The sequence below is a fragment of the Cetorhinus maximus genome, chromosome 7 (genome assembly GCF_964194155.1).
Source record: "Cetorhinus maximus chromosome 7, sCetMax3.hap1.1, whole genome shotgun sequence".
In the NCBI taxonomy this organism is placed as follows: domain Eukaryota; kingdom Metazoa; phylum Chordata; class Chondrichthyes; order Lamniformes; family Cetorhinidae; genus Cetorhinus; species Cetorhinus maximus.
Window position 1 is genome coordinate 137,104,364 of NC_135885.1, and position 25,393 is coordinate 137,129,756.

The following is a 25,393-nucleotide window of genomic DNA, read 5'->3' on the forward strand; positions in this document are numbered from 1 at the left end:
TGTGATGAAAGTAGATTTATAAATGCAAGTTTTTTTTTTCATTTTTTTCTTTCACAAAGAGACATTGACAGATTAAGTTGGTAGTCAAAACTGTAGCAGATGTACCTCAATACTGGTAACTGTGAGGTCATTCATTTTGAACAAAATTAAGGATCGATCCAAGTTTTTTTAAAAATAGTGTTAAAGCTTGGAACAATAGAGGTCCAAAAAGATTTAGGGATCCTTACACACGGAAAGCCCCACCCCATCCCTCATATCAACCAAGGGAAGTAGCACCTCAAGTGTACTTGAACCCTACTCCTCCGGCTTCAGCTCGTACACCTTGCATAGCTGTTTGCTGTATTTTCTCAGTTCAGGTAATAAGGGACAGGTCAATGCTACAGTAAAGGATTGCCTACATACTAAAGGCCACAGTTTTCATAGAATAATAGGATGATGCAACTCAGAAGGAGGCCATCTGTGCCGACCCTTTGGTAAAGCTGACAAATTGATCCCATTCTGCTCTTTCCCCATAGCCTGGCAATGTTTTTTCCCTCCGCAAGTACTTATCAAATTTCCTTTTGAATGTTATTAAATCTGCTTTCACCAGCCTTTCGGGCAGTGCAAACCAGATCATAACAACTGGCTGTGTAAAAAAAAATGTTTCCTCACATTGCTTCAGGTGCTTTTGCTAATCACCTTAAATCTGTCACCTCTGGTTATTGACCCTTCTGCCACTGCAGACAGTGTCTTCTTTTCATGGGTTGATGGGCAGGGTTGGGAAATTTAATTTTCAAAGTCACCAGTAAAAATCCCAACAGGCTATATAATAAAAGGGCAATTTAACTTATTCAGTTACTGCATTGAAGGGTCTGATGTGATCCTGACATGGCATTAATGGTCTATTGTTACAGAACAATTCTGATTCACAATGGTGCAATTGGAGAACTGACTGATGTTTCCTATGTCTATCTGATACCCGATCGAAAGGTTTGACCCAGAACAATAGTCTTCATCTGCAAAGAAGCAGGCACTAGCCAAAAGTAAGTGTTCAAGGTTCGATGAAGCTGTACTGAAGTTTGTTGTACAGGTAATAGATAGGAAGCCCCGCAGCTCTGAACACATCTTCAAATGACTCACTGGTTGCATCTGATTGTGACATTTTACGTACAGAATAAGAAGCCCTAGTAACTCAAGGGGCAGAATTTTTCTCTTGGCGTGTGGGTGTGCACCCAACACGCTCGAGCATAAGATAACGCACAATGCCTTCGGATAAGCGTTCCGATGTCATCGCGCACTCGTGCAATATTTCGGTCGGTGTGCGGGTGCCAGAGCTGCGCCCACCATTGATTTTTCATTGCCCGTGCGATTTCGTGCTTGCCACACGGGCAAAACGGGCAGGCAGCCAGCTGACAATTTCAAAAACCCCATCCACGGGCTGGATAAGAGGGGTCAGCAGCATTGCCACTGTTTGGTACATAGTTTGCTGCTGGTGACTTTTTGGTACTTGGCAGCTTCGTTTCTGTTTGGGGCTTCATTGTTAGGATTTCCAGGCTTCATTTCAGGTCTCCTTGGTGTCTCCAAGGAACCCGGAGAATTCAGACCGTGTGGACCCATCCAGGTATCAGACAGTCTGCTGTTACCCTGGTAATGGGGATTGTGGTCTCCGCTGGAGGCACCTCCTTCTCTGAGGAAGAGAGGGGCAGAAGGGAGAGGATGCCAGGTGTCCCAATGCAGCTTCAAGGAGAGTGACCTGTGGGAAGAGAGGTGCAGGCACAAGGGGCGCAGGGCCAACAGGAAGTCCAAGGTGGAAGAGGGCCACAGAAGGTGCCACTATCCTGCTGCCAGAGTTTACAGGTGGCAATGCAGCTACCTCAATATGTCTGAGGTGCAATGCCGAAGGAGGTTCCACCCCTCAAGGGAGACAGTGACCTCCATCTGTCAGATGATTGGGCCTGAGATCAACTCCAACTATGTGGGTGGACACCCCATGCCAGTGGCTCTGAAGGTCATAGTGACCCCCAACCTCTATGCTTCCGGCTCTTTCCAGGGTTCAGTAGGGTATCTGTGTGGAGTCTCCCAATCAGCTGTCCACAGTTGCATCATGCTGGTGACAGGAGATCTGTTCAAGCGAGTACTGACCTTTAGGCTTTACTGTACGGATGAAGCCAGTCAGGCTTTGCAGCGATTCCTGAGTTCCCCTGTGTCCAGGGTGCTATAGACTGCACACAGTCACCATCAAGGCACCAGCAGGTGAGCCCGGTGCCTTCACCAACAGGAAGGGCTTCCACTCCATGAATGTGCAGATAGTGTGTGATCACAGGATACAGATTCTACAAGTCTGTGCAAGGTACCCTGGCAGCTCCCATGATGTTTATATCCTGAGACACTCCCAGGTGCTGATACTCTTCAGTGCTCCAGCCTGACTGGACAGATGGCACTGGGTGACAAGGGCTATCTGTTGAAAAGGTGGCTCATGATGCCTTTCTGCCACCCAAGAACAGAGGCAGAGCGGCGTTACAATACGAGTCATGCCTCCACAAGGGAGGTGATAGAGAGGACCGTAGGTCCGATGCCTGGGCCATTTAGTGGGTGCACTACAACACCCTGCAGAGTGGGTGCTCTGGTGGTGGTTACATGCTGCACTCTCCACAGTCTGGCACTGGCAAGAGGGGACCCATTGGTGGAAGAGGACCTTGACACAGCTGCTGAGGCCACAGATGATGAGTCCAGTAGTGAGTCAGAGCATGGTGAGGAGAACGCTGAGGGCATAGAGGCTGACTTCGGGTGGCAGGGGCACCAGGGACACCTTGATCCAACACTCCTTCAGCTAGGTTGCCAAAGATCAGCTTCAAACTCATGCCAGGGCTGCCGCCTCCATCACAGATGTCTGAAATGGCCCTTTCATTTTCACCCAAAGTCTACTCAATGCCTGTGCAATAAAGTATCAGGCTACTCACGTCTGGCATTACATACTGGCGTACCCTGCAACAGAAAGGAAAATTGTGAAGCATGCTGAGGCCATCAGAACCAAAGCAATTTCAATGTTCTCGTGACATTGAAATCATTATAACATTACAATTGCTGCTGTTGATGTCCACAGCAACAGACATGTAAACCAAACATAAATGAACAAAAAATCACCCATGAGCTGTCTCTCTCTCTCTTGTGCTCATGGTGCCTTAAACTTACATTTGTGAGTGCTGTGTCTTAGTACCCTACCCCACCCACCCCTGCCCCCACCCTTGCTGGCACCGGCATTGGAGACAGCCTGTTGGCTCTGCTGTCTTGTTGGTCTTGATGACCTTGGCCAGTGGAGCCTGTGCTGGCCCCGCCTGGGACGGAGCGGTCAGTTCCACTGCTGGCATCGCCCCAGTCATAGCAGCCTCATCAGATGCCACGGTCACTGGCAGAGGGGCAGGGGAACTTCTGCCATCATCCAGAGCGCCCTGAGAGGAGCCTGCAGAGATGACAAACAGCTCATGCGATTGCTCTGCACCTCCCTGCTCACCATTGCTGGACGGGCACCTAGCTGGAATATTGGGTGCCTCAACTAACTCCCACACTGACACTGACCACCTGAGGTCATAGCCTGTGTGAGGGTGTGCAGGTCTGAGCACAACCCCAGGAACCCCTGATTCTGTCTCTGGAGCTGCCTCTCCATGAGAGTCACCACTCTCTCAATGGAGGAGGCATTGCGCTCGGCCATGAGGGTCAACGCAGTACTCACGCTCCGTATGGACTCCTCCACAATGGAGATCATGGCACGCTGACTCTCATGGATCTCCGCCAGATCCTTCTGCAAATCCCACTGGACATCCAACATCTGCCGCCTAATGGACAACTCCAGAGACTCAGCATCAGCCTTCGACTCAGCACCATCCTGGTCCCCAGCAATCCTCCGACTGCCGGTGCCCTGGGCACTCTCTTCCTCCACCTGCACATCAAGTGAGTGTGAAGTGCCCTCACCAATGTGCACCGACATTCTAGCTGCCGATCTAATGCCCACCAAAGTGCTGGTATCTGCACTGGTGCCTGCTTCAGAGAGCGGGTGTGGTGCAGGTGAAAGTGAAGCCCGGTGGTCCTCTGGCATCAGGGGTTGCCCTTCAGGGTCCAGAGAGTGACTGCATGCTGGCGAACCTAAAAGGGAGAACAAAGGCATGTCATTGGTTAAAGTCACCACACTGTCACCATGCATGCCAGGCACCCTGGTGAGACAATGGAGACCTGCATCGTGGTGCCATCAACTTTCAATGGTCACTGGGGACTCCAGGTTCGAGGCTCAATCAATGAAGAGACTACACTAGAATGGCTGCACAATCCAAAACTCTCACCTCAGTGCACTGCGCTCCTACCTTCGTCTAGCACTCCCGCCTTTCCACACCCGGTTTCACGGGGATCTCTCCGGCTCTAGGGCATCCGGTTCGTACCTGCCGAGCAGCAGCAGGTGGGACGCGCCTCTGCCTGTGCCCTGTCTGCTTGGTTATGGCTTGCCTTCTCCTGAAAGGACAGAGGAGCATTGATTAGTCCACTCTCTGCCTGCAGCAGCGTTGTAGCTTGGCCAACCCCAGATGAGGAACATCTCGCAGGGCACACCTGAATTGTGGCCCTTGAGCTGCAAGGTCCTCAGTTCAAGCAGCCAGGGCTCACCCCCTTGGCCAGCTCCAGCGTTATTGACAGTTGGCACTCAGACTGAGGTCCACGGGGGGGACTACCGCACCTTAACACTTCTGCATACTGACCCATGCCAACATGGTATTCATCCTTCCTGAGCACAGCAGGTCATTGGAGCACTTCCAGCACTGCACCCACGTGTGCCGTACCATGTCATGGCTGCTCACCAGTGCTGCCAACTCCTGCCATGCCCTCTTGGTGAAACGTGGTGGACTCCTTCTCCCATCTCTGGGGACAAGGGTGTCCATCCTGGCAGCCACCTCCTCCAGCAGGACAGCAAGGCACTCATGAGAAAAGTGGGGGGGCAAGTGCCCACCTGACCTGCCCTCCCGCCCGGCATCTCCAGCCGCACTCAACTACGTCAAGACAACGCGGAACAGATGAGCCTTTCTGGGGCTGCCTGGGCCATTTTTAAACCGACTGCCGGGTCACCATGCTCAGCCCTTCCGGAGCAGTGAAGAGCCACGTTTCACACTGGGTAGGCCTTAAATGGGCCACCAGCATGAAATCGCAGTCAGGGGCCGATCGCCTTTCCTGTCCGCTCCTGGTCCTGTGACCACGCCCGCCCGCCGACCTCAAAATTCGGCTCAAGATCCCTTCTCTGAAATGTTATCAGCCAGTAGCAACAATAGCACCTAATCTCAGTATCACACTATTGTCTATCATCTCGGAATAAAAGACAATCTGGATAGGAATTTAGCAGCAAAATTTTGCTCCCCTTTTTGATACTCGATATCTCATATGAATGTCAACAAGCAAACCATCCATTGTATGGAATAGAGTCCTCAAGATATCAACATTACTCTATTAATCGAGTTTCCGGCTTAATAACAACGTGTATTTCTTTCCTACAGTCATAGATAGGAAAGATCCTTTTCATGGCAGCGTTTTTATCAGCCCTTGAGGGACATAAACAAGAAGTAACTGTACAGTATCCAAATGAATGTCGTGATTTGAAAGAAGTATAGGAGAGGGTTCTTAACCTGAAATATCTATAGACACAATACTGAGACGACAGATCCAAAGGTTAACATTGGATGCACTATGCCATTCTCATAAAATTTGCCAAAATGATTCTGACTAGCGTTAGTTGACTTAGATGCTTTAGTTCTGTTTTTATTTACAAACATCCTTGGGCAGTTAGATACTACAGGACAGTCTGCAAAACCTAGTGAAAGAATGTAGACTAACGATATAATTTAACAAGAGCTGCACTGATAAACTGAACTGGGTATAATGCCTATTAGCAAGCGATTGTGGCCCATTTGATCTAAATTGACATTCGCTAATAATAAATTTAAGTTCAGCATCATTCATGCAAAACTATGCAACATCCAACTTTCCCTCATGTCCAATGAGTGGATAAACAATATCCATGGAGCACTATATATCTTGTAGCACATGTAATGTTGTTGAAAGACTGCCAATGCTCAAGTAATTATATATAAAAAACACACTATAGCAATGAAAGCACAGTGTTAAAGTTGAACTCAGTGGTGACTGCTATTTTATTCAGTAAGAAAACTGACATGCCTGTAAATTGCGATAGCTTCTTTTCACAAAGATTAAAACATAGATGCCCATTTCCTCTCGGTCATCATTCCTCTAAAGGTAATATAAAAAGAAAATGTTGTGTTATTATAATGATATACTACCTTGGGCTTATTTACTGTATAAGAAATATGGCACCAATCATTCATAAGGGATTTGGTAAACATGGTTTGGGTTCATTATTAAGACTAGGCACATGAGAACAGTTATACAAAGGTATAAAGCTTGAAGACATCAGAGTTGTGCGTGTGTGCTCTGCTCAAAGCAAAAGTGAAGCTCAGATTGGATCACATGACACATTTCCCTTCTAGTGATGTCATGCTGATGTCCCTTAAAGGCATTTATAACAGAAAATACTAAAAAGTACTCAGCAGGTCAGGCAGCATCTGTGGAATGAGAGAATTGACTGGCTGGATTTTACATTTCTTGGCGGAGTGAGGGGGGCAGATCAGAAACTGAATGGTCCGCTCACTCCCGCCCCCGCCACCTCAGCTTGTTCAATCAAGCGTCACATGGTCAATTTGTGGTTCTCTGGTGGGAAGGAGGCCACTTAGAGGAGAAAAGGGGGATTCTGCACCCAGTCGGCACCTAGGCTAGGACGTTGTGCAGCACAGGGATAATAATGTGAACAGGACATGGCTAGGATTGTACAGGCACACTGCTCTCAGAATCAGTATTAATTTCTTATTGATGCCTCATCAAAGATTTAAAAGAAGACTTAAGAAACAAGAAGATGCTGCCACCATCACCATCCCCAGCGACTTCTGCTGGTACATTCAAGCACGGTTACCGTACTGTGGTAGACCTTTTCCTCTATCCTTGTGCCACCTCTTCATTGCTGCCGTAAAACTCTCCCAAACTATATTGCATCTGAAGCCCAGAAAAATGCAGTGGGCAATGAAAAGTTGTGGACAACTGGGTTGATCACCAGTTTAATAGCCTGTTTATTAACAATTGCAAAAGGGCGGGCGGCTTGCCGATTTCTGTGCTTTCTGTAATTGGGAAGACTGGCGTGATGACATCGTATTGCTGACCCGCTGTCATCACGCTGAAGTTTTTGTCAGTGTGGTGTGGAAGGTGGCGGTGGTGGGGGTGGGGGGGAGGGGGTGGTGGGTGGGGGCAGTGGAGGAGGGGGAGAGGTGGTGGTGGAGAGTGAGGGCAGTGCATCCAGTTTGCGAATGTGAAATCCAGTCCAATGTTTCAGGCCATTAAGCTTTCATCAAAAATGTTCAAGATTAACACTTAAGTAAGCGGGTACATAAGCAAGGACAGACAGGAAGGATGTGGGTGCAAGGGGGTGGGGGTGGAAAGGGAGGATATTGACAGGGGAAGAGAGAAGGTCTTTGTTGAGGTGAAAGGTAGAAGTAATTTAAAGGACAAATGGGATAAAGTTGTGAGGCAAAAGGAGGTGGTTATGGGGCAAGTAAAGAAACAAAAGATGGGTCCAGAGGAGGCATAAGTGGCAGCAGCAGATCCAGCTGCTCGAAGAAAAGAGACCAGTGGCTATGATTTGAAATTTTCAAATTGAAAGTTGAGCCCAGAAGGTTGTAAAGCGTTTGTATAGGGCAATCTGCTCAGATGCATCAACTCTTTAAATTACACTGCTATTTTCCATACACTGAAGAGAAAAAAAAATACATGTCCACAGGGAAAGGACATTATGGCGAGACTTGTTCAGCTGCTTTTGCAGAAAACTGTTATGAATGCAACAGGCTGAATGGCCTCCCTCTGCACTATAACATTCTGTGGTTTAAACTTTCACTTGGGGGGTTGGTGGGGAAACAGACATTAGAACAATTTCTTGGCCCCTAACTCAGTCTGGGGGGGTGGGGGTGGTAACAGTCACTGACCTGGGATTTTTATGAAGATGGCCTCTTAATTGGAATGGAGACAGGCTGTCAATCCTATTAAGGGAGGTGGATGGCTCGCGAAACAGGAGTTACAATCAGAGATCTTCCAGCCTGAGGGGATCTGTAGGCTGCAGGAATGGTAAATAACTGCGAGGGTATTTCAACATGAAGGCGCCGCCTCACCAACTTTTAAAAAACTTTAACTAAAAAAAATACAGAACCCAGGCCACAACTCATGCAAGGGGGCAGGGGGTGGGGTGGGGGATGGGTTGAGGGGGAGAGTGGTGGTGAATCTCTCTACAAGGTAATCTTTCACAGAGAGGGCCTATCGGCCTGATAGCACTCGCCCTCCCCACATGCCTCCCGCCCCCAGCCTGGCCCTGTGTGCCCACCTCCAGCAGATAAACTGGCCCCTTTTGGGGTTGAGAAATGAATGGAAAATCCCAGTCAGCGTCTTGTTAGTGTGCTTATCAAGGCTCTTAATGAGCCTGATTGGCTACCTTCCTCATGGGGACAGCTATCCCGCTAGCCCTGAACTTGCGTTTGCCAGCATGGGTGGTGCTGAAAATGGCATCGGGAAACTGGCATGTCAGCCAGCGGCGGAGTTTTCAGGTGCCCTCCGCCTGGATTCCCACCTTCGGTGGAGCCTGAAAATTCAGCCTGTGACTCTAATTCTGTTGCAGGTTGCATTGCTGGCTTATAAAGGCAAGCACTCCGGTTCCATTACATGGCTTTCCCTATGTGCACTTTAAACTTCAAGCATGGCCCACTTTGCACGATTGGGCTAACCTTTGCTAATAGTTTAGTGTTGAATTTTGTCGGGATGCACAAGGCTGGATTGGAGCATGGGTCACATGACTACTACAGGTGGGAAAAACATGATGGGGGGATTTGGTCATGGGGAACAAACACCAGGTTCACTCCCTGGAACAGCCAAAAGCCAGAGTGTGGAATGCAAATGTGCACAAGGTCATTTATTTGTAGACATTTATTCTATTAGTTGTGCGGAATGGTTCCTGCTGGGTGGCGGGTCAGATTTTTCCATCCGATTTTCGGCTTTTCCGCTCATTAATTATACATCAATGACGAGCTCGTTGAATTGTGTGGTAGGGTTAGGCAAGGATTCATCTGGCCCGCTGTTACCTCATGGGGCCGGAGGTCCTGGTGCAATAGTTAAATGGCACCTGCACAGACATTCACTCACTGCAGGACAGATGTGGTGTGAACTTCTGCTTCACCATGGTGCCCAAATGTACACAACCCTCGGCACCACAGTTCAGCGGGGCCTCCCTGGGAATTCTCCATCAGGCCATCCAGGAGAGGCGCAAGGTCCCCTTTCCAAGGGATGGACGCAGGAGGTCCTCCCACCTGACCCTGTCACCAGGGAGGTCACCAGGAAGGACAGCGACAGTGGCCGCTGCAGTGCAGGAGAAGAATGAATGCTCTGTTATGCTCTGCCAGGGTAAGTGAAACTTCTACTCACTCCAAACTTATTAGGGCATCAGGCAGTCTACATGTGTGCCATCCACATGGATGACACACATGACCAGCAGATGGGACGTCAGCACTGCATGTCTGCCAGCCAATTTAAGCTCATCGTCTCATGTAAGTTCCTGCACAAATGGCATCTTAATCCTGTTATGTACTGAATGTCTTTCAAATGTCTTATTGAGCTTGCCGTACTTGGCAGCCAGGCATTGTGGGATCACAGAGTACATGTTTGTTTTGGTTAGTTCAATTACTGCAGTCAATAAATGAAGCACCTTGTTGAACCAATGCTGTGTCTGCTTGAGTATTCATCGATCTCTAAAAGGCTGTTGGCAGTACCAATATTAAAACGTAACAAATTGGCGACGAGGACGACGGACGGCGGTACTGCCACTCGAACAACGAGACAGCTAGCAAAAGGAAATTACTAGTAAAAAAAGCACGCCTGCTGATATTCCTGAAGCGCAAGGTGCAAAACCAACGAAGTCCTTGTAGAGTTAAATTAAAAAAAGGAATTACTGGTGCTCTGAAGATTACAGAAAAAAGGCAATCAGAGCAAGGAGCAGTGCTGCAGCGCTGGGTTTAAATAATAAATGGTCTCGAACTGAGTGTCTGAGAGGTCTCCGGGAGCACTCGAGAAGTAAAAAAAAAAAGAAAGAACTAGCGCAGCAAAGAAAGTGCTGCTGTCATTTTTTTTTTCCAGTGCTTAAAGAAACAAGAAACCGACGATTGTAGGGATCCCGAGAAAAACACAGGAAAAGTAGAATGACAGGGCTGCAGGTAGCCCCCAAAGTTTCAAAACAGGACAAAGAGTAAGGGAAAGAACTCCAGAGAACAGAAGTGCTCGTACCTTGAACATTTTTAAAAGTTTAGAAAAGAATGCCCACAATTTCTGGGAGCCCACTAAAAGCAGAAAAGCGCGGGAAGAACCACAGATTAATAGCCGGCAGCTGCTGACAGCCTGAGTAAAACAAAAGCGTGCTGTCTTGAAGCAGTAACTGCATTTAAAGTGGTAACTACCAGAAAGAGCAAACAACAGTAAATAAAAAGTAACTGATGAAGAAGAGAAAATAAAATAGATGGAAAATGACTACATTTACTGGACCTATGGGACATTTTGATGAGAATGTGGAACAGTGGAGTTCCTACACTGAATGCTTTGAGTTTTTGGTTCCTGCAAATGGAATTGAAAATGATAGAAAGGCAGCAACTTTCTTAAGTGTGATGTAGGTTAAAACGTTTGGCTTATTAAGAAGCTTAGTGCAGCTTGACAAACCTGGCACAAATTCGTATGAGGACATTGTGAAAGCCACTGAGATGCGTTTTTCCCTCAAGCCATTTGTCATAGCAGAAATATCTAGGTTTCACAAAAGAAACCAAGAGGGGCAAACAATTACACAGTTGCAGTACTTAAAAAGCTCGCTGAACATTGTGAATTCAAGGAACTGCTGAACATTATCATCCATGACAGGTTGCTCTGTGGCCTTCATACTGAAGCAATCCAGAAACGCCTCCCGACAGAGGCTAACCTCACTTTTCAGAAAGCCATAGAGATTGCAGGCTCCATGGAGTTGGCTGCAAAAGAAGCAAAGCAGCTGACTCGAGTGCATAACATGACAGCTGAGTATGCACACAAGATAGCAAGCAGCCGAGAATGTTACCGTTGAGGAAAGCCTGGTCACCATCCGCCTAAATGTCGGTGCAGAGACCTTTTATGCCGTCAGTGTGGCAAGAAGGAACACATTGAGTGTGCCTGTAAAAACAAAAAAAGTAGCGGTGAATTGGAAAGGCAAACCAGAGAAGAAGGGATCTGTTGTCTGGCGTAACAAGAAGAAAAAAATCTGCATGTCATAGAGCAGGAACGGGAGGACCAGAGAGACACCAAATCCAAAGAAGGGCCCCTCCACATCTTGTCAGTGGCAGGTGGTTTACAGAGCTACTGGGTAATGCCGTTGCTGGAGGGCCAACCAATATGTATGGAACTGGATACAGGGGCAGCAGTTTCTCTGGTCCCAGATGCTTTGTATAAGAAGAAGGTTAAACATCCTTGACACCTGCAAAAATCATTCTGAAAACAGGTGCAGGTGAACCTGTACACATGGTGGGCAGAAAGGAAGTTAAAGTGGAACTAAATGAACAGACTGCTAAGCTACTACTGTTTATGGTAAAAGGCAACTACCCAGCTTTAGTTGGACGGTCATGGCTTGAGAAGATCCGGTTAAACTGGGCAAAAGTACACAGCATTGCAAAAGAAGAAACTGGCCTGACAGCTGTTATATAAAAAACACATGCTGTTGTTTTCAAAGGAGATTTGGGAAGCATGAAGGGAATTACGGTCAAATTGAATATCAAAGCTGACTCTCAACCAAAATTTCTGAAGGCCGTAACCGTGCCTTGTGCCATACAATCAAATGTCGAAGCTGACCTGGAGCATCAGGTTAGGTTAGAATCTTGGTACCTGTCTCCCATAGCGAATGGGGAACAGCCATTGTTCCAATGCTTGAGAAAGATGGCTCCATACGCATCTCTGGAGAGTTCGAGGTTACTGTGAACCCCGGGTTGTGTGCTGAACAATATCTACTTTCCCATATTGACCTTTTTGCTGGCCTGGCTGGTGAACAGAAATTCAGAAAACTAGATCTATTCCAGGCCTACTTACAAATGCACATTGGTGAGAAGTCACAAGAATATCTGACCATCACAGTACACAAGGGACGATGCCAATTTTGCCGGTTGCCTTTTGGAATAACATCAGCTTCAGCCTTGTTTCAGAGGGACCATGGACCAGATCCTGTGCGGCTTGCCTGGAGCTCAGTGCTACCTTAACAACATCTTAATAATGGACAAGACTGATGAGGATCATCTCAAGAACTTGGATGCCGCCCTACAAAGGCTAGAGGAGAATGGCCTACGGGTTCGCAAAGACAAATGCGAGTTTTTTCAGCCCTCTGTGGAATATTTGGGGCACATCATCGATGCTGCTGGGCTTCACAAAACACCCTCCAAGGTCAAGGCTATCGTGGATGCTCCAGTTCCTCAGAGTACCAGCCAGCTTCGCTCATTCTTACAGCTGCTGAATCATTATGAGAGATTTATTCCCACAGCTGGTAACCCCTGCATGAACTTCTGTGTCAAAACAAAAGCCTAGAAATGGACAGAAGCCTGTTAATGCTGTGTTCTAGAAGGCTAAAGCAGCGTTGACAGACTCCAAGGTACTGACACACTTTGACCCCTCCTTACCTCGAAAGCTTGCATTTGACGCATCGCCTTATAGAGTTGGGGCCGTTGTTTCACACACAATGCCCCCAGGTGTGGAGATGCCTACTGCGTTCGCTTCACGGATTTTAAGCAAAGCACAGAGCCAACACGCTCCAATCGAATGCAAAGCACTGGGGATCGTTTTCGGAATCCGAAAATTTTGCCAGTACCTGTTTGGATGGAAATTCACACACTGCTCACTAATCATCGTCCATTCACCTCAATATTTGGCCCACACACAGGCATCCCTTCTTTAGCTGTAAGCAAGGTACAGCGTTGAGCATTGATGTTGTGTGCTCACACATATGATATCAAATATCGAAAATCTACCTTGCGTGGCAATGCGGTTGGCCTTTCGAGGCTGCCGCTACCAGTCAGCCATGTGGACACTGCTCAGGAAGACATTTTCTACTTTGCAAACATGGAGAACACACCCATCACTTCAGCCCAAATCAATAAGGCGACTCGAGTGGACCCAACATTGTCCAAAGTTATGGGCCTTGTGATGCATGGCAACTCTCCCCCAAACTTCCGAGTCTCACCTGACCTTCATCTTTACGTTTCCAGGAGGATGGAGTTATCAGTCACTTCAGGATGTTTGCTTTGGGGTATGCGAGTTGTTATTCCACCAACATTGAGGAAACCAGTGTTGGATCCTCTGCATGTTGGACACTGTGGAATATTTTGCATGAAAGAGATTGCAAGAAGCTATTTTTGGTGCCCTGACCTGGACCAAGACATTGCGGCCAAGGAAAGATCTTGTTCTTTATGTCAGTGTGAGAAACGTGCCTCAGTTGGCACCCCTCCATCCATGGGATCAGCTGGAAAATCCATGGCAGTGCATCCACGTTGATTTCGCTGGGCCATTTGAAGGAATAATGTTCATAGTGGTTGTGAATGCTCATTCCCAATGGCAAGGAGTTTCAATGATGTCCTCTACTGCAGCTGAGAGTACAATTCAAAGGTGCAGAAAAATGTCCAATTGTTACAGGTTACCAGAACAACTTGTGACTGACAATGGACTTCAGTTTGTCTCGCAGGACTTTGAGAATTTTTTGAGAAGTAATGGAATTCATCACATCACCTCAGCACCACACCACCCATCCACCAATGGATTAGCTGAGTGATTTGTTCAAACCATGAAACACGCTTTAAGTTCAGCACAAGGACATTCCTCCATTCAGAATCGTCTGGACACATTTCTGCTGACATATACTGAAACACGCCACATGCTATGACTAAAGCATCTCCAGCGTTCCTACTACTGGGACAGCAACTGCGCACTTGCTTTGATTTGCTGAGACCAGCAAAAACACGACAAGTTGTGCAAGACCAACAGCACGACCATGTGGAGAGAAGAGAACAAAGGTCAAAGCCAAGAATTTTCTGCCTTGGACAAGAAGCCCTATCTCGTTATTATGCTACCAGAGCTGAATGGGTTCCTGCTACGGTGATTGCTCAGACAGGACCTGTGTCGCACACAGTCCGAACTGAGAACGACCTCCCTGGCGGAGACATGTTGACCAACTGTTGCCAAGTCAAGCGCAATCTAAGGATACACCTCTTATGAAGAACCATCTCCAAGTCAAGGAATGCCAACTCCAGTTTCACCTCCTCAGCCCACCTCAGCTAAAATTGAGAGGTGGTCTCCCCTTCACCTATATTAGACACAGCTTCAGATTCAGCTGTACGTCCTGGGTTACCATCGGCCCCCGATGAGCATTGCTCTAACAAAGTGCCGGAAGTCCACCGTGACTCACACTGGGAGAGAAGCCTGAGCATCTGAATTTATAAAGTCAGAGACTTGAGATGGATTCAGCTGGTATAGAGGCAGTCTACCCACTTTCTCTAGTCCAAAAAATGTTTGTTAAACTGACATTTTCAGTAAGTGGGGAGGAATATGTTATGTATTGAATGTATTTTGAATGTCTTGTTGAGCTTGCCGTACTTGGCAGCCGGGCATTGTGGGGTCACAGAGTTCACATTTGTTTTGGTTAGTTCAGTTACTGCAGTCAATTAACAAAGCACCTTGTTCAACCATCTCTGCGCCTATATGAGTACTTTTCAATCTCTCAAAGGTTATTGGCAGTACTAATATTAAAACATAACAAATCCCTTACTGGGGAGGACTCAGCACACACAACAGGCATGCATGCTTCTGAACTGCTCTTTGATCCATAGTGCCCACAGTCAATCCATCTGTCTTTACGCAGGGGAAGATTTCCCACAACAGATGGGGGAGAGCCAAGATCGGAGGGGGTATCCCTGAGCTGAGGACCGTCTCCTCCCACAAGGAGCAGGTGGTGGAGCTAGCTGGCGAGGACAGAGATCGTCCCTTTGCAGATCAGCCTCCCCAAACAAGCCAGTGAGGTACTACCCAGTATACATCAACAAATGCGGACAATGACTGAGTGATTTATTGTGTTGGAGGCTGCCTAGTCAATCACTAATTATCTCTTCTCTCAATTCCAGCAACCAGCAAGATAAGGCAGAGTGAGACCACCAGCAAGCACATTGACCCCAGCCCCCAGAGCACCTCAGATGAGGTGGCAGAGGAGCCGTCTGATGAACATCCATCACTGCACTCAACTTCACCCGCCCAGTGCAGATACACACTCCTCGGTGGGTCCTAGTTCCAGAGTAGGCTCGGGATCCCAATGTGGTGATCACCTCACTGACAGGTCCGTAGCAGTCAGAGGCAGTAGCAGCCGAGGTGTCTGACACTTGGAGGACAGCTGGAGACCAGGCCCCTGCTGAGTCCAACTCTGATGATGAGCCTCTGCAATCAGCCCTTATCAGCCAATATTTTGAAGAAGCAAAGATAGGCAGGGGAACATCAGGCAGAGTTGTCAGAGGCCGTCATCAGGCTGGAGTGAGGGATGGAGGAGTCCGTCCACATTCTGTCTAATCTCGTGGCTCTGGCATGTGAGCGCATCAAAGTCTCCATGGGAAGGGTGGCAGCCGCCTTGGCGGGCCAGGTCCAGCAGTTTCTGCCGGATTTGCGCTCAGACCTGCACTCCATCGCTCTAGCCATGAGTGCATTTCAGCAGTGGCTAGGCAAGAGGGAGATGGGACACCTCAACCTCCCTCTAGGTGCCCCTTCTCCTCAAGGAATCAGAGAGGAGCCATTGGGCACCCAAAGGGAGGAGGAGTGCCAGCCAGATGTCCACCAGGTCAGGCCGAGGAGGGTGCTCCTGCCCCAGAACAGGAGATGCTTAGCAGGCCAAAGGTTTCAGGCCTTGAGCCACCAAAATCACCTCAGACAGCAGGGCACAGCAGTCAGCCGGCTGCCTCTGTCTCTGCTGCAGATGTCAGGGCTGCACCTAGATGCAGCGGTAGAATTAGAAAAATTAAGTTTTGAATGCACAATTGTGGCACAGGTGTTCATTCACTGTATATAATCTGCACTACTGTAAATATGTTTCACATTTTTCCCTCTCCAAGTCTCAGGTATAGAATGGTTAATCAATGTGATGCAAGGTCCTGTGTTCATTCAAAGCGACAAAATGACCCTCCTGTAGTTATGTCTTATCTGGTCCCTCAGTTCCATAAAGTCTCACTGAATCTCATCACAGTGAATTTCCTTTAGTTCCACATCTGCGACATGAGCAAAGGCACTTCCTATATGAAAATGATGGCTGGACAATACACATGGAACCCTTGCATCTGAGGCTCACCTTAAGCGACCTCATGAGAATTGCTCATCATGGTTAGTGATTATCCTGATGCTGTTTCACTGAAGTCTGTAGTTTGTGGACATTATGGGCAACATTTTCCCCCCATTGGGGGGGGGGACGTGCGGGAGTGGGCCCAGGCGGGCGGGGTCCCGATCGGCGCCCCTGGCCGGGGACACGCTGCCATTTTACGTGGGCGGGCTAACGAAGGCCCGTCCAGCGTGATGTCCGCTCGGAAGCGCTCTTCCTGTGCGGGCCGGGGGGGGTTGGGATTCCCTGAGCCGGGAGTGTGCTCTTTTGTGCTTGCGCACGAGAAAGCGCATGGGTCTCCCTGAGGCAAAGTGCCGCCTCAGGGAGATCGCTGGAAGTTTTAAAAATTTTTGGAAGTGTGAAAAAAAAAAATGTCCCCTCATGTGGCTTTGTCATATGAGCTGGGACATGTCAATTTCTTTTATTTCAACATTTTATAAACATTTTGAATCCCTCATGAAACCTCATCCCGCCCGTGGATGAGATGTTATGATTTTTCTAAAGGCCGCCTGGCCACCAACCTTAATGTTGGACGGGCAGGTCCATTAATTGGCTTAATTACTTTTTTAAAGGCCTTAAGTGGCCGTGAATCGGCTGTGCGCCCGCCGAACTGAAAATCTAAATGGCGCGGGGTGATGTCGGGACGCACGCCCGATGTTACCCAGCGTCATTTTACCTGTAGGTGAGCAGGCCCCACCCCACCCCTCCCCACTCGCCGACTGGAAGATGCAGCCCTGTAAGAATTTGTCGCGACCAACGTTAGAGTTTTTTTCTCCCAAGTGCACCTTGCAATGGTGTTTATTTTGTAAACGTGAGGCTTTGGGGAAAGTAGCATTCATCGTCGAGCACCATATCCTTTCGCGCCTTCTTGCAACATGTTATCATCGACTTTTTCCGGGGCAGACTCCCAACCAACTTTTTAGTCAGGGTGGGGTGGGGAAATACGTCACCCGATAAAATCCAGCCTGAGGACTGAAAGCTAAGTCGTCGTTTAGATAGGTCATGAGAAAAGTGACAGGTAAATCAGTGAGGGTCAGAGGAATGAGAACAAAAAGGTAAGTTAGCGAGAGAGGCTGTGGGAACTTACTGCCATGATTTTAACTTGTCATGTACTGCAACATTGCTTAGATGAAGGCGGTTAAAGATGTAGAAGATCAGCAGTGAGGTATTATGAAAAAGAAAGATAAAAGAATGTGCCAAGAGTCAAAAGACACTCAAGAGTTCTTGTGAAGAAAGTGGAAGAAAACTAGGAAACTAAAGATGCAAGGGGGAAAAAAAGCTGTAAATACACTAGATATGAAAATATGACAGAAAGCGCAAGTCAAACGCAGTGGCCGGGATTACCCAGTCCTGCCCACGATGGGAGACATCGCAGACGGGAACAGAAAATTTGGGGAGGCAGCCAAAGGTCCATTGGCTTTTGGCAGGACTGGAAAATCCCGCCAAGTGGATGCCCCAATCACAAGAGGAGGAAAAGAACATCAGCTTTAAGACAGTATAATACCCCCCAGGGGCTTCACAGGAGGGCTATCAGGTACATCTCGAGACTGGAGCCCCTCAAGGAAACCCTTTCTATTTATCTCAAACCCATTTAAACCCGATCCTGTCGCCTGCTGGAAATGTAAGCATGTTAAACGCAACATTTAAAACGTTTTCATGGGGCAGAATTTTGCCCTTGGCGGGAGGGCGGGCAGCCGATCGCCACCGCCGAAACGGGCCCCGCCGCCATTTGACGTGGGTGAGCCAATTAAGGCCCGCCCAGCATGTCGCCAGATGGGCAGCACTATGCACTTCCTGTGTGGGCGGGGGGGAGTTCCCCAACTGCCAGAGTGCGCTCTTTCGTGCATTCGAGTGACAGAGCGCACATCTCCCTGAGGCTAAGCGCTGCCTCAGGGAGATCGCTGAAACTCTGTGACACATTAAAAATAGAAAAATTTTAAAAATCATTAACACGTCCCCCTCATGTGAAAATGTCACACGAAATGGGACTTGTTAATGAAATAAACAAAAACTTTATTAAAAGTTTTTAAACCCGATATCAAACCTCATCCCACCACTGGATGAGGTTTGTAAAAAAATCACTTACCCACCTGCCTGTTGGGGCCCGTGCACCGACCCGAAGTTCGCACGGGCCCCTCAAAATCCTGGTCCATTGGAGAGTTAATGGCCTTAACAAGGCCTTTAATTAATGGCGGGCGCGTGTCCCACTACTGTGCGCGTCCGCCGACCGAAATATCACGATGCCACGTGCTGACGTCGGGACGCTCACGCGACATTTTAAGCACTGACTTGTGGGCTCCTCCACCTGCACGCCAGCCAGAAGATTCAGCCCATAATGTTGATGAGAAAATAGTTCTGCATTTTTCAAAGATTTTCTCTGTCAAAATTGTTAGTTTCGAAACAAAACACATGGCTTGGTCAAATAGGTAGGTTTTAAAGGGCATCTTAAAGGAGAAGAGTGAGGTAGAGAGGTTTGGGGAGGAAATTCCAGAGTTTAGGACCTGGACACATGAAGGCATGGCTACCAATAGTCTGACGATGAAAATTAGGGATGCATAAAGTGCCAGAATTGGAAGAACACCAAGATTTTGGAGGGTTGAAGGAGGATACAGAGATGGGAAGGGAGTGAGGCCATGGAGGGATTTGAACATAAGGTCCTGACTTTTCAAACAAAGGGATTGCTAGCCGAGGGCTCAATAGACCAGCAACAGGTTCAAACAATGGGCTCAGGCCCCTGGCAGCACTGCTAGTTTCCCGAATCCTGAGTGCCTTGAAATGTTTAAGTGTCATCACGCGCTATTTCACGCTCGTGCGTGTCTGGACCGCGCCCGCACGCCGGTCAAAAAAATTCACCCCCAAGAGTTTGCACCACAAATGCAACTGTGTATTTTTTTCAAGCCAGTTTTTTTTGTTCATGGATGAGAAATAGATCAACCAGAGTACATCGGCGCCATGATTTTAAAATGTGCTTAACAACAATCTAATTCATTGAGCAGATTGATGGGATGAGTCATTGGAAGAGGAATAGGCCACTCAGATCCTCAAAAATGTTCTGCCATTCCATTAATTAATGGGTAAAGCCACACAGCTATTTTAAGACAAATCTGAAATGTGGGACTGAACAGACAAACCGTTTGTACAGATTCAAGTCAACTTTACTGCTTATGCTTTTTATACGCTTGCAACAATGACAATTTGAGGCTGGTATACAATACATAAGATTCAAGTGTTATTGTTTAGATTCAAAGGATACATTTTGAGAATTGGTTCTACATTATCGCCTACTTGTTTAATTGACTTTTAGTCCAGTTTAAATAGAGTTGTGACTGACTTAAAAACGACTTTGTTATTTTAATTCAAACCATAGCTGAAGTTTAGATCATTTTACACAGTATCCACTTAAAGGAAGAAATAATGAGGTTTCCTGTAGCTATTTAGAAATACTGCAGACTTTTATATCGCCTACTGTGCTATGGTGCCTGCCAAAATATGAAGCTATTGTTTTCCCAAAGAAAAACTGCTGTGGAGATAAAAAAGACTTTGTGATAAAGACATTTCTGTGAGTTGAAGCAGGAACGCTTGATAAGAATCCAAGGAATAGATTGTGATCATTTCCATATATTCTATGTTGGAAGGCTGTCGGCATGTATTGATTTTTCGTATTGGTTTCCTTAAGCCTGCTGTCATCAGAAAGTGTGATTAAGGCTGCAAAATCTCTGGCACTTCATCAACAACACATTTCTCCCTTTGTGGTCCACAGGCTGACAGTGACTAGCCATCCCCTGATGCCACACAGTGATTTGGAAGCAGGCAGCTCCGAGGAGCTCTTCCAGGCTGTGAACCATGCAGAGCAAACCTTTTGTAAGATGGAGATCTATCTGAAGCAGCAGCAGCTGTGCGATGTCATCCTGATTGCTGGGAACCGAAAGATACCTGCTCATAGGTAGGGCATCCGTGCATTTCTCCTGTCAATGAACTCTGAGCAATTCAAAACTGATCTGTTTGGTGTAAAGGAAAGTTCTTTTTGGAATGCCTTGGCATTCTTTGGAAATACTGATTGGAGTTAAGGTCCCTATGAAGCTTCAGCTAATAAGCAAATTGCCTTCAACTGTGGAAAGACAATTATACGGGGCCTTGGTGAGGTGCAGTGCAGTTTTGGTCTCTTTAATTGCACCAAAGGCAGGACAACAAAAGTTCACTAGACTGTTTCCTGGTTTGAGAGGATTGTTCAATGAGGAGAGATAAAGTAGACTAGGCCTATTTTCCAAGGAATTTTAAAGAATGAGAGATGACCTACTGGATCTTAAGGGGCTTGACAGGGTAGATGTTGAGAGAATGTTTCCCCAGCTGGGGGAATCTGGAATATGGGGTCACAGTCTCAGGCTATTTAGGACTGAAATGAGGAGAAATTTCTTTATTCAAAGCGTTGTGAGCCTTTGGAATTCATCACCTCAGTGAGCTGTGGATGCTCAGTCATTGAGTAAATCCAAGGCAGAGGTCGACAGATTTTTGAATACTGAAAGAATTAAAGGGGATCAAGTGGGAAGGCGAAGTTGAGATAAAACAGCGGTGTGAAAGGTCATCCGGGTAGGCAGGAATGTGGGGTTGAGGTTACATCCAGATCAGCCATGTTCTTATTGAATGGTGGAGCAGGCTCGAGGGGCCGAGTGGCCTACTCCTGCACTTAATTCGTATGATCGTAAAACATCAGCCATCATCTTGTTGAATGCTGGAGGGGGCCCGAAGGGTCAAATGGCTTAATCTGGCACCTATTTCTTAATGTCTTAACTTGTATGCATTAAAGAGTTAACTGAGGGAGGTAAACTCCCAGCTCCTTGCCATAGGACTGAAACATTGAAGCTGAAAGTATGGTTGAAAGTATATTTAATTGGCATGAGCATAATCTGAGGAAAGACTTACTGCAATTAGTAGATAATTCCTAAACACCTGTAAAAATCATGCTTCTGATTTTGCTACAAATAGCACAGCAGAAATTTTACTAAAGGTTTTTATTTTTGCATCACAATATATAAAAGTTACAGGTATTATAGTGTGCCACATAATTTTTCATTATCAAATTCACCCAACATTGCAGGTGGAGGTTGAGACAGTAGAAGATATGTAAATGGCCACAATTGGCCAAAGGAATGGCTAATGTCTATAGTTATCCACAATCGGTAGAATATGAGCAGATCTGGAGTCAGTATTAATTAGTTCAAAAGCTGCAATTAAAATTAGTTTTTAATTGAGTACAGAAATTTCTTCTCTCACTTGACTTTTCAATTGTTATTAATTATTTTCTCAGCCATAATTTGTTTTACATAACACTTTTTAATGTGTTTGATGTGAGAAGGAGAGGTTGTTGCTTCAATTGACATAGTAAGATTCTACTTATCCCAGTACAGGAACAGTGGGCAGCATATTTTGGTAGAAGTTTAAAAAAAATACTGGAAATAATCACCAACCAATTAAAGAAAAAGGATTTATAGTTTTCTACTTACATCAAGTGCAGAAATATATTTCACATATTTTAAGGCAATTATTGTTGGATTTTATTTTTTTAGAAACCGTTGATAAAAGTTATTTTTGGATGACCATCTATTAATAAACATAAGGCTAAGAATAACTTGTGATGATACGAGGGGAAGTATATTTAGATGTATTTGAGATTCCCTGTCTGCTCTTTTACAAAAGGAAGTTTTGTTACAACAAATTTCCATGCTTGTTAAAGCAGTGGAGCATATTGTGCTCTTTCTGCATGCTAAGTCATTGTTTCCAAGTACCATCATCAATAATTTTTGAGTTTCTGCTGCTTAAGCACCATGACTGATGGAATTTTATGCAACTGACTGTTAAAAACACTGCTGCAAGTGCATGTATGTGATATCGGAAACAAATCATCGGCATGAAAATAACGATCAAATGTTAAGTGGCAGCAAAATATTTTTGTACTCAATTTAAAGCTCATTTTATGAATCTGTAATTATAATTGTCTTTATGATGAATTGTAAATGATGCAGATGCATTGGTATAGAATATACACTGTTCATAATACATTATTGCACTATCTGCCACCATTACTTCCAGCACACAGATACTTAACAATTTTTAACATATATAATTAGGTTTTATTAACTTTCAATGGGCACCTTCTACATATAGTGGGAGGTATAGTTCAGTTAAACATATTGATATGGTACTAAAATGTCACACTGGTCAAAGAAATTATCTGTATTACTGTGCTATATTACTTAATGCTCTTTAAATATAAAATATTCCTGTTTCAGCAGCAACAGTCTATTGTATCAACTTCTTTACTGCCGAAGTTAAGATACTTCAACCAGTACAAATGTTGTGGAGGTTTCTTTGACTCTCAACACCATAGACTTCTTTATGGCTATCTCTTTCATTTTTTCTCCAATAATACCATGCAGCTCTCCGTGGCCGTCATTTGTCTGGAGTTTTTTTGTGGCTGTAAATGCTTTACACTTTCCCATTTCTGTAATCTGTGTTGTTCCATATCCATTAACAAGGTGTGCTTTGCAGGTTACGAAGATGAGCCATTCGGCCTAATAGTCTTCTCCCTTTTTCAGAGATCATTCCCATCCACTCACCCTCTCACTGTGTTCCACAATTATCTAAGAGTTCATTTCAATAGACCTTCCTGTTAAATTATTACAAAGCTTTAATACGCTTCAGGGATAAAGTTCTGTCTTATTTTCCGCATCTTATTTAATTCTTAATTACCTCTTTTTAACATGTGTCACTGCCATTTGAACTCCTTGCTATAGAGAACTGTATGCCTTTGTAACTCCCTTTGTAACTTGGTTAACTCAAGACCTTTTCTTTTCCAAATGAGATAAATGAAGAGTCTTATATACTCTGATAATTTAATTTGCTGATACAGTGGACTGCCTTACCTTTTCAAGGACAGTGACAAGGTCCGGTGATTAGATGATCAGAACTGTGCAGAGTGGTCCAGACTGATCATAATGAATTCCCTTTCCTCCTGATTTGCAATAGTCCATTACCAAAACATGCTCCACCTAGATGAGAACCACTGTAGCTCTCACTGATCTGGAAGTAGGTTCAGTAATAATCATTCATTGGATTCTAAGTCTGTTTATTGTATAATTATCATTCGTTAGTCATTTACAATGTCGCCGGACTAGTAATCCAGAGGCCCAGGCTAATGCCCTGGGGAAGAGAGTTCACATCCTGCCATGGCAGCTAATGGAATTTAAAGTCAATTAATTATCTGGAATAAAAAAAGTTAGTCTCTATAATACTGACCATAAAACTGTTGTTGATTGTCGTAAAAACCCATCTGGTTCACTAGGGAAGGAACTCTGCCATCCTTACCTGGCCTGACCTACATCTGACTCCAGATCCACAGCAATGTGGTTGACTCTTAACACTCCTCTGAAATGGTGTGGCGAGCCACTTGGTTCAAGGGCAATTGGGGATGGTCATCAAATGCTGGCCTTGCACAACAACGCCCACACCCCATGAAAGGATATATTTTTTTAAAAAAGCACCTCCAATCTGATAACTTGTTTAATGTAAATACTGTTTTAAAATCCTGACACAACTTCTTCTCACTTGCAGCTCAGGCAGTGTGATGGGTTGGTAATTTAAAATATATAGAGTTGTAATTGGAAAAACAATTGCACCAGAAAACTGAGTATTGAGTTTGGTCCACACTTTGATTCTGGTAGAGATTTCTATTGCAGACTCTTTATTAAAATAAACAGGAGATCTCTGTAAGAGAATGCTTACATTAAGTATACTAATAGATTATGAATGGTTTCTGCAGGCTGTTCATCTTCCTTGGTGAGATGCAACAGTCTGAATTGTTCCACACTGATGATTCATTTGTATCAGAAAAAATGAACGCACAGATGTTCCACCACCTTCAGCCAACAGAGACCTAGAAGCAGGGAATGGAAATCCTGTTCAAGTGCTACTACTATATTGAAACCACTGCTTTAAATGAAGAACATAATGCAAGAGGGACTTGAACTAATTAAACCAGTGAGAGCTTTGGTTGCACAAACTATTAATAATATGGTTGTGTATATTTAGCAACCTCATGTTGCTGGAGGCAAGCAATTTATGGTCCATTAATCTGACAGAATAGATTTTGTTTATGCTGACAGGTAAACAGAGAAATGATGTTACCTTCAAGTTTGCTAATTGTAATACATAAATATTTCTCAGTGTAGGTATGTATGAATTTCTGATTTGTTTTCAAATGAGGTAAGATTGAGCACAAGTCTCAAGTCTAATGTCAAACAGCAGCTGTTAGCATTAAAAATGAATGCTCTCCTTGAAGGTTGTTAGGAGTTTGCAAAAAAAAAAAGTTAAGAACATAAATTTTAGTAAGGTGTTGAAAAAATTATAGCTCAATTCCCTGGTGGTCTAATGGTTAGGGCTTGGAGCTCTCACCACCTCAGCCAGGGTTCGATTCTTGGCCACAGAAGCTTGTTGTCCAGCATGGACATTGTGAGCCAAATGGCATCCTTCTGTGTTGCAATGATTCTGTGAATTAGTGTTTGCAATATTAAGGTAGCAACGTTTAGTGCTTCTGTTCAAGCAGTAGAACAAAAGGGTCCCTTACAAGCGCATCAAGCAATCAAACATAAAACCTGTGGCATTGTCACAAAGTATGTAAGGACAGGAGGGCAAGACTCCGACGTTAAAATGGGTAAGAGAGAAAGTTAAAGACAGATGTCAAGGAGAACTTCTTCAATCAAGGAGTGATCAACACTAGGGCCCTAGTTGGGAAAAGAGCAGGTCCAGGTCATATGCCTATTTTACACTTTGCCTGATTTTATTCCCCATTGGAGTCGATGATGAGTAAATTTGGGCGGGATGTATGATCAAGTT

The 25,393-nt window shown here is 45.6% G+C and overlaps 1 protein-coding gene across 1 annotated transcript in view; it reads left to right on the forward strand.

Annotated features, from left to right (window-relative positions):
* Window positions 1–25,393, forward strand: part of LOC144683094 (kelch-like protein 1) — a 386,264-nt gene that overhangs the window by 120,930 nt on the left and 239,941 nt on the right. Inside the window, exon 2 of the mRNA XM_078546112.1 lies at window positions 20,265–20,447. Within this exon, the coding sequence (XP_078402238.1) occupies window positions 20,265–20,447 (183 nt within the window). The remainder of the gene's footprint in view (window positions 1–20,264; window positions 20,448–25,393) is intronic.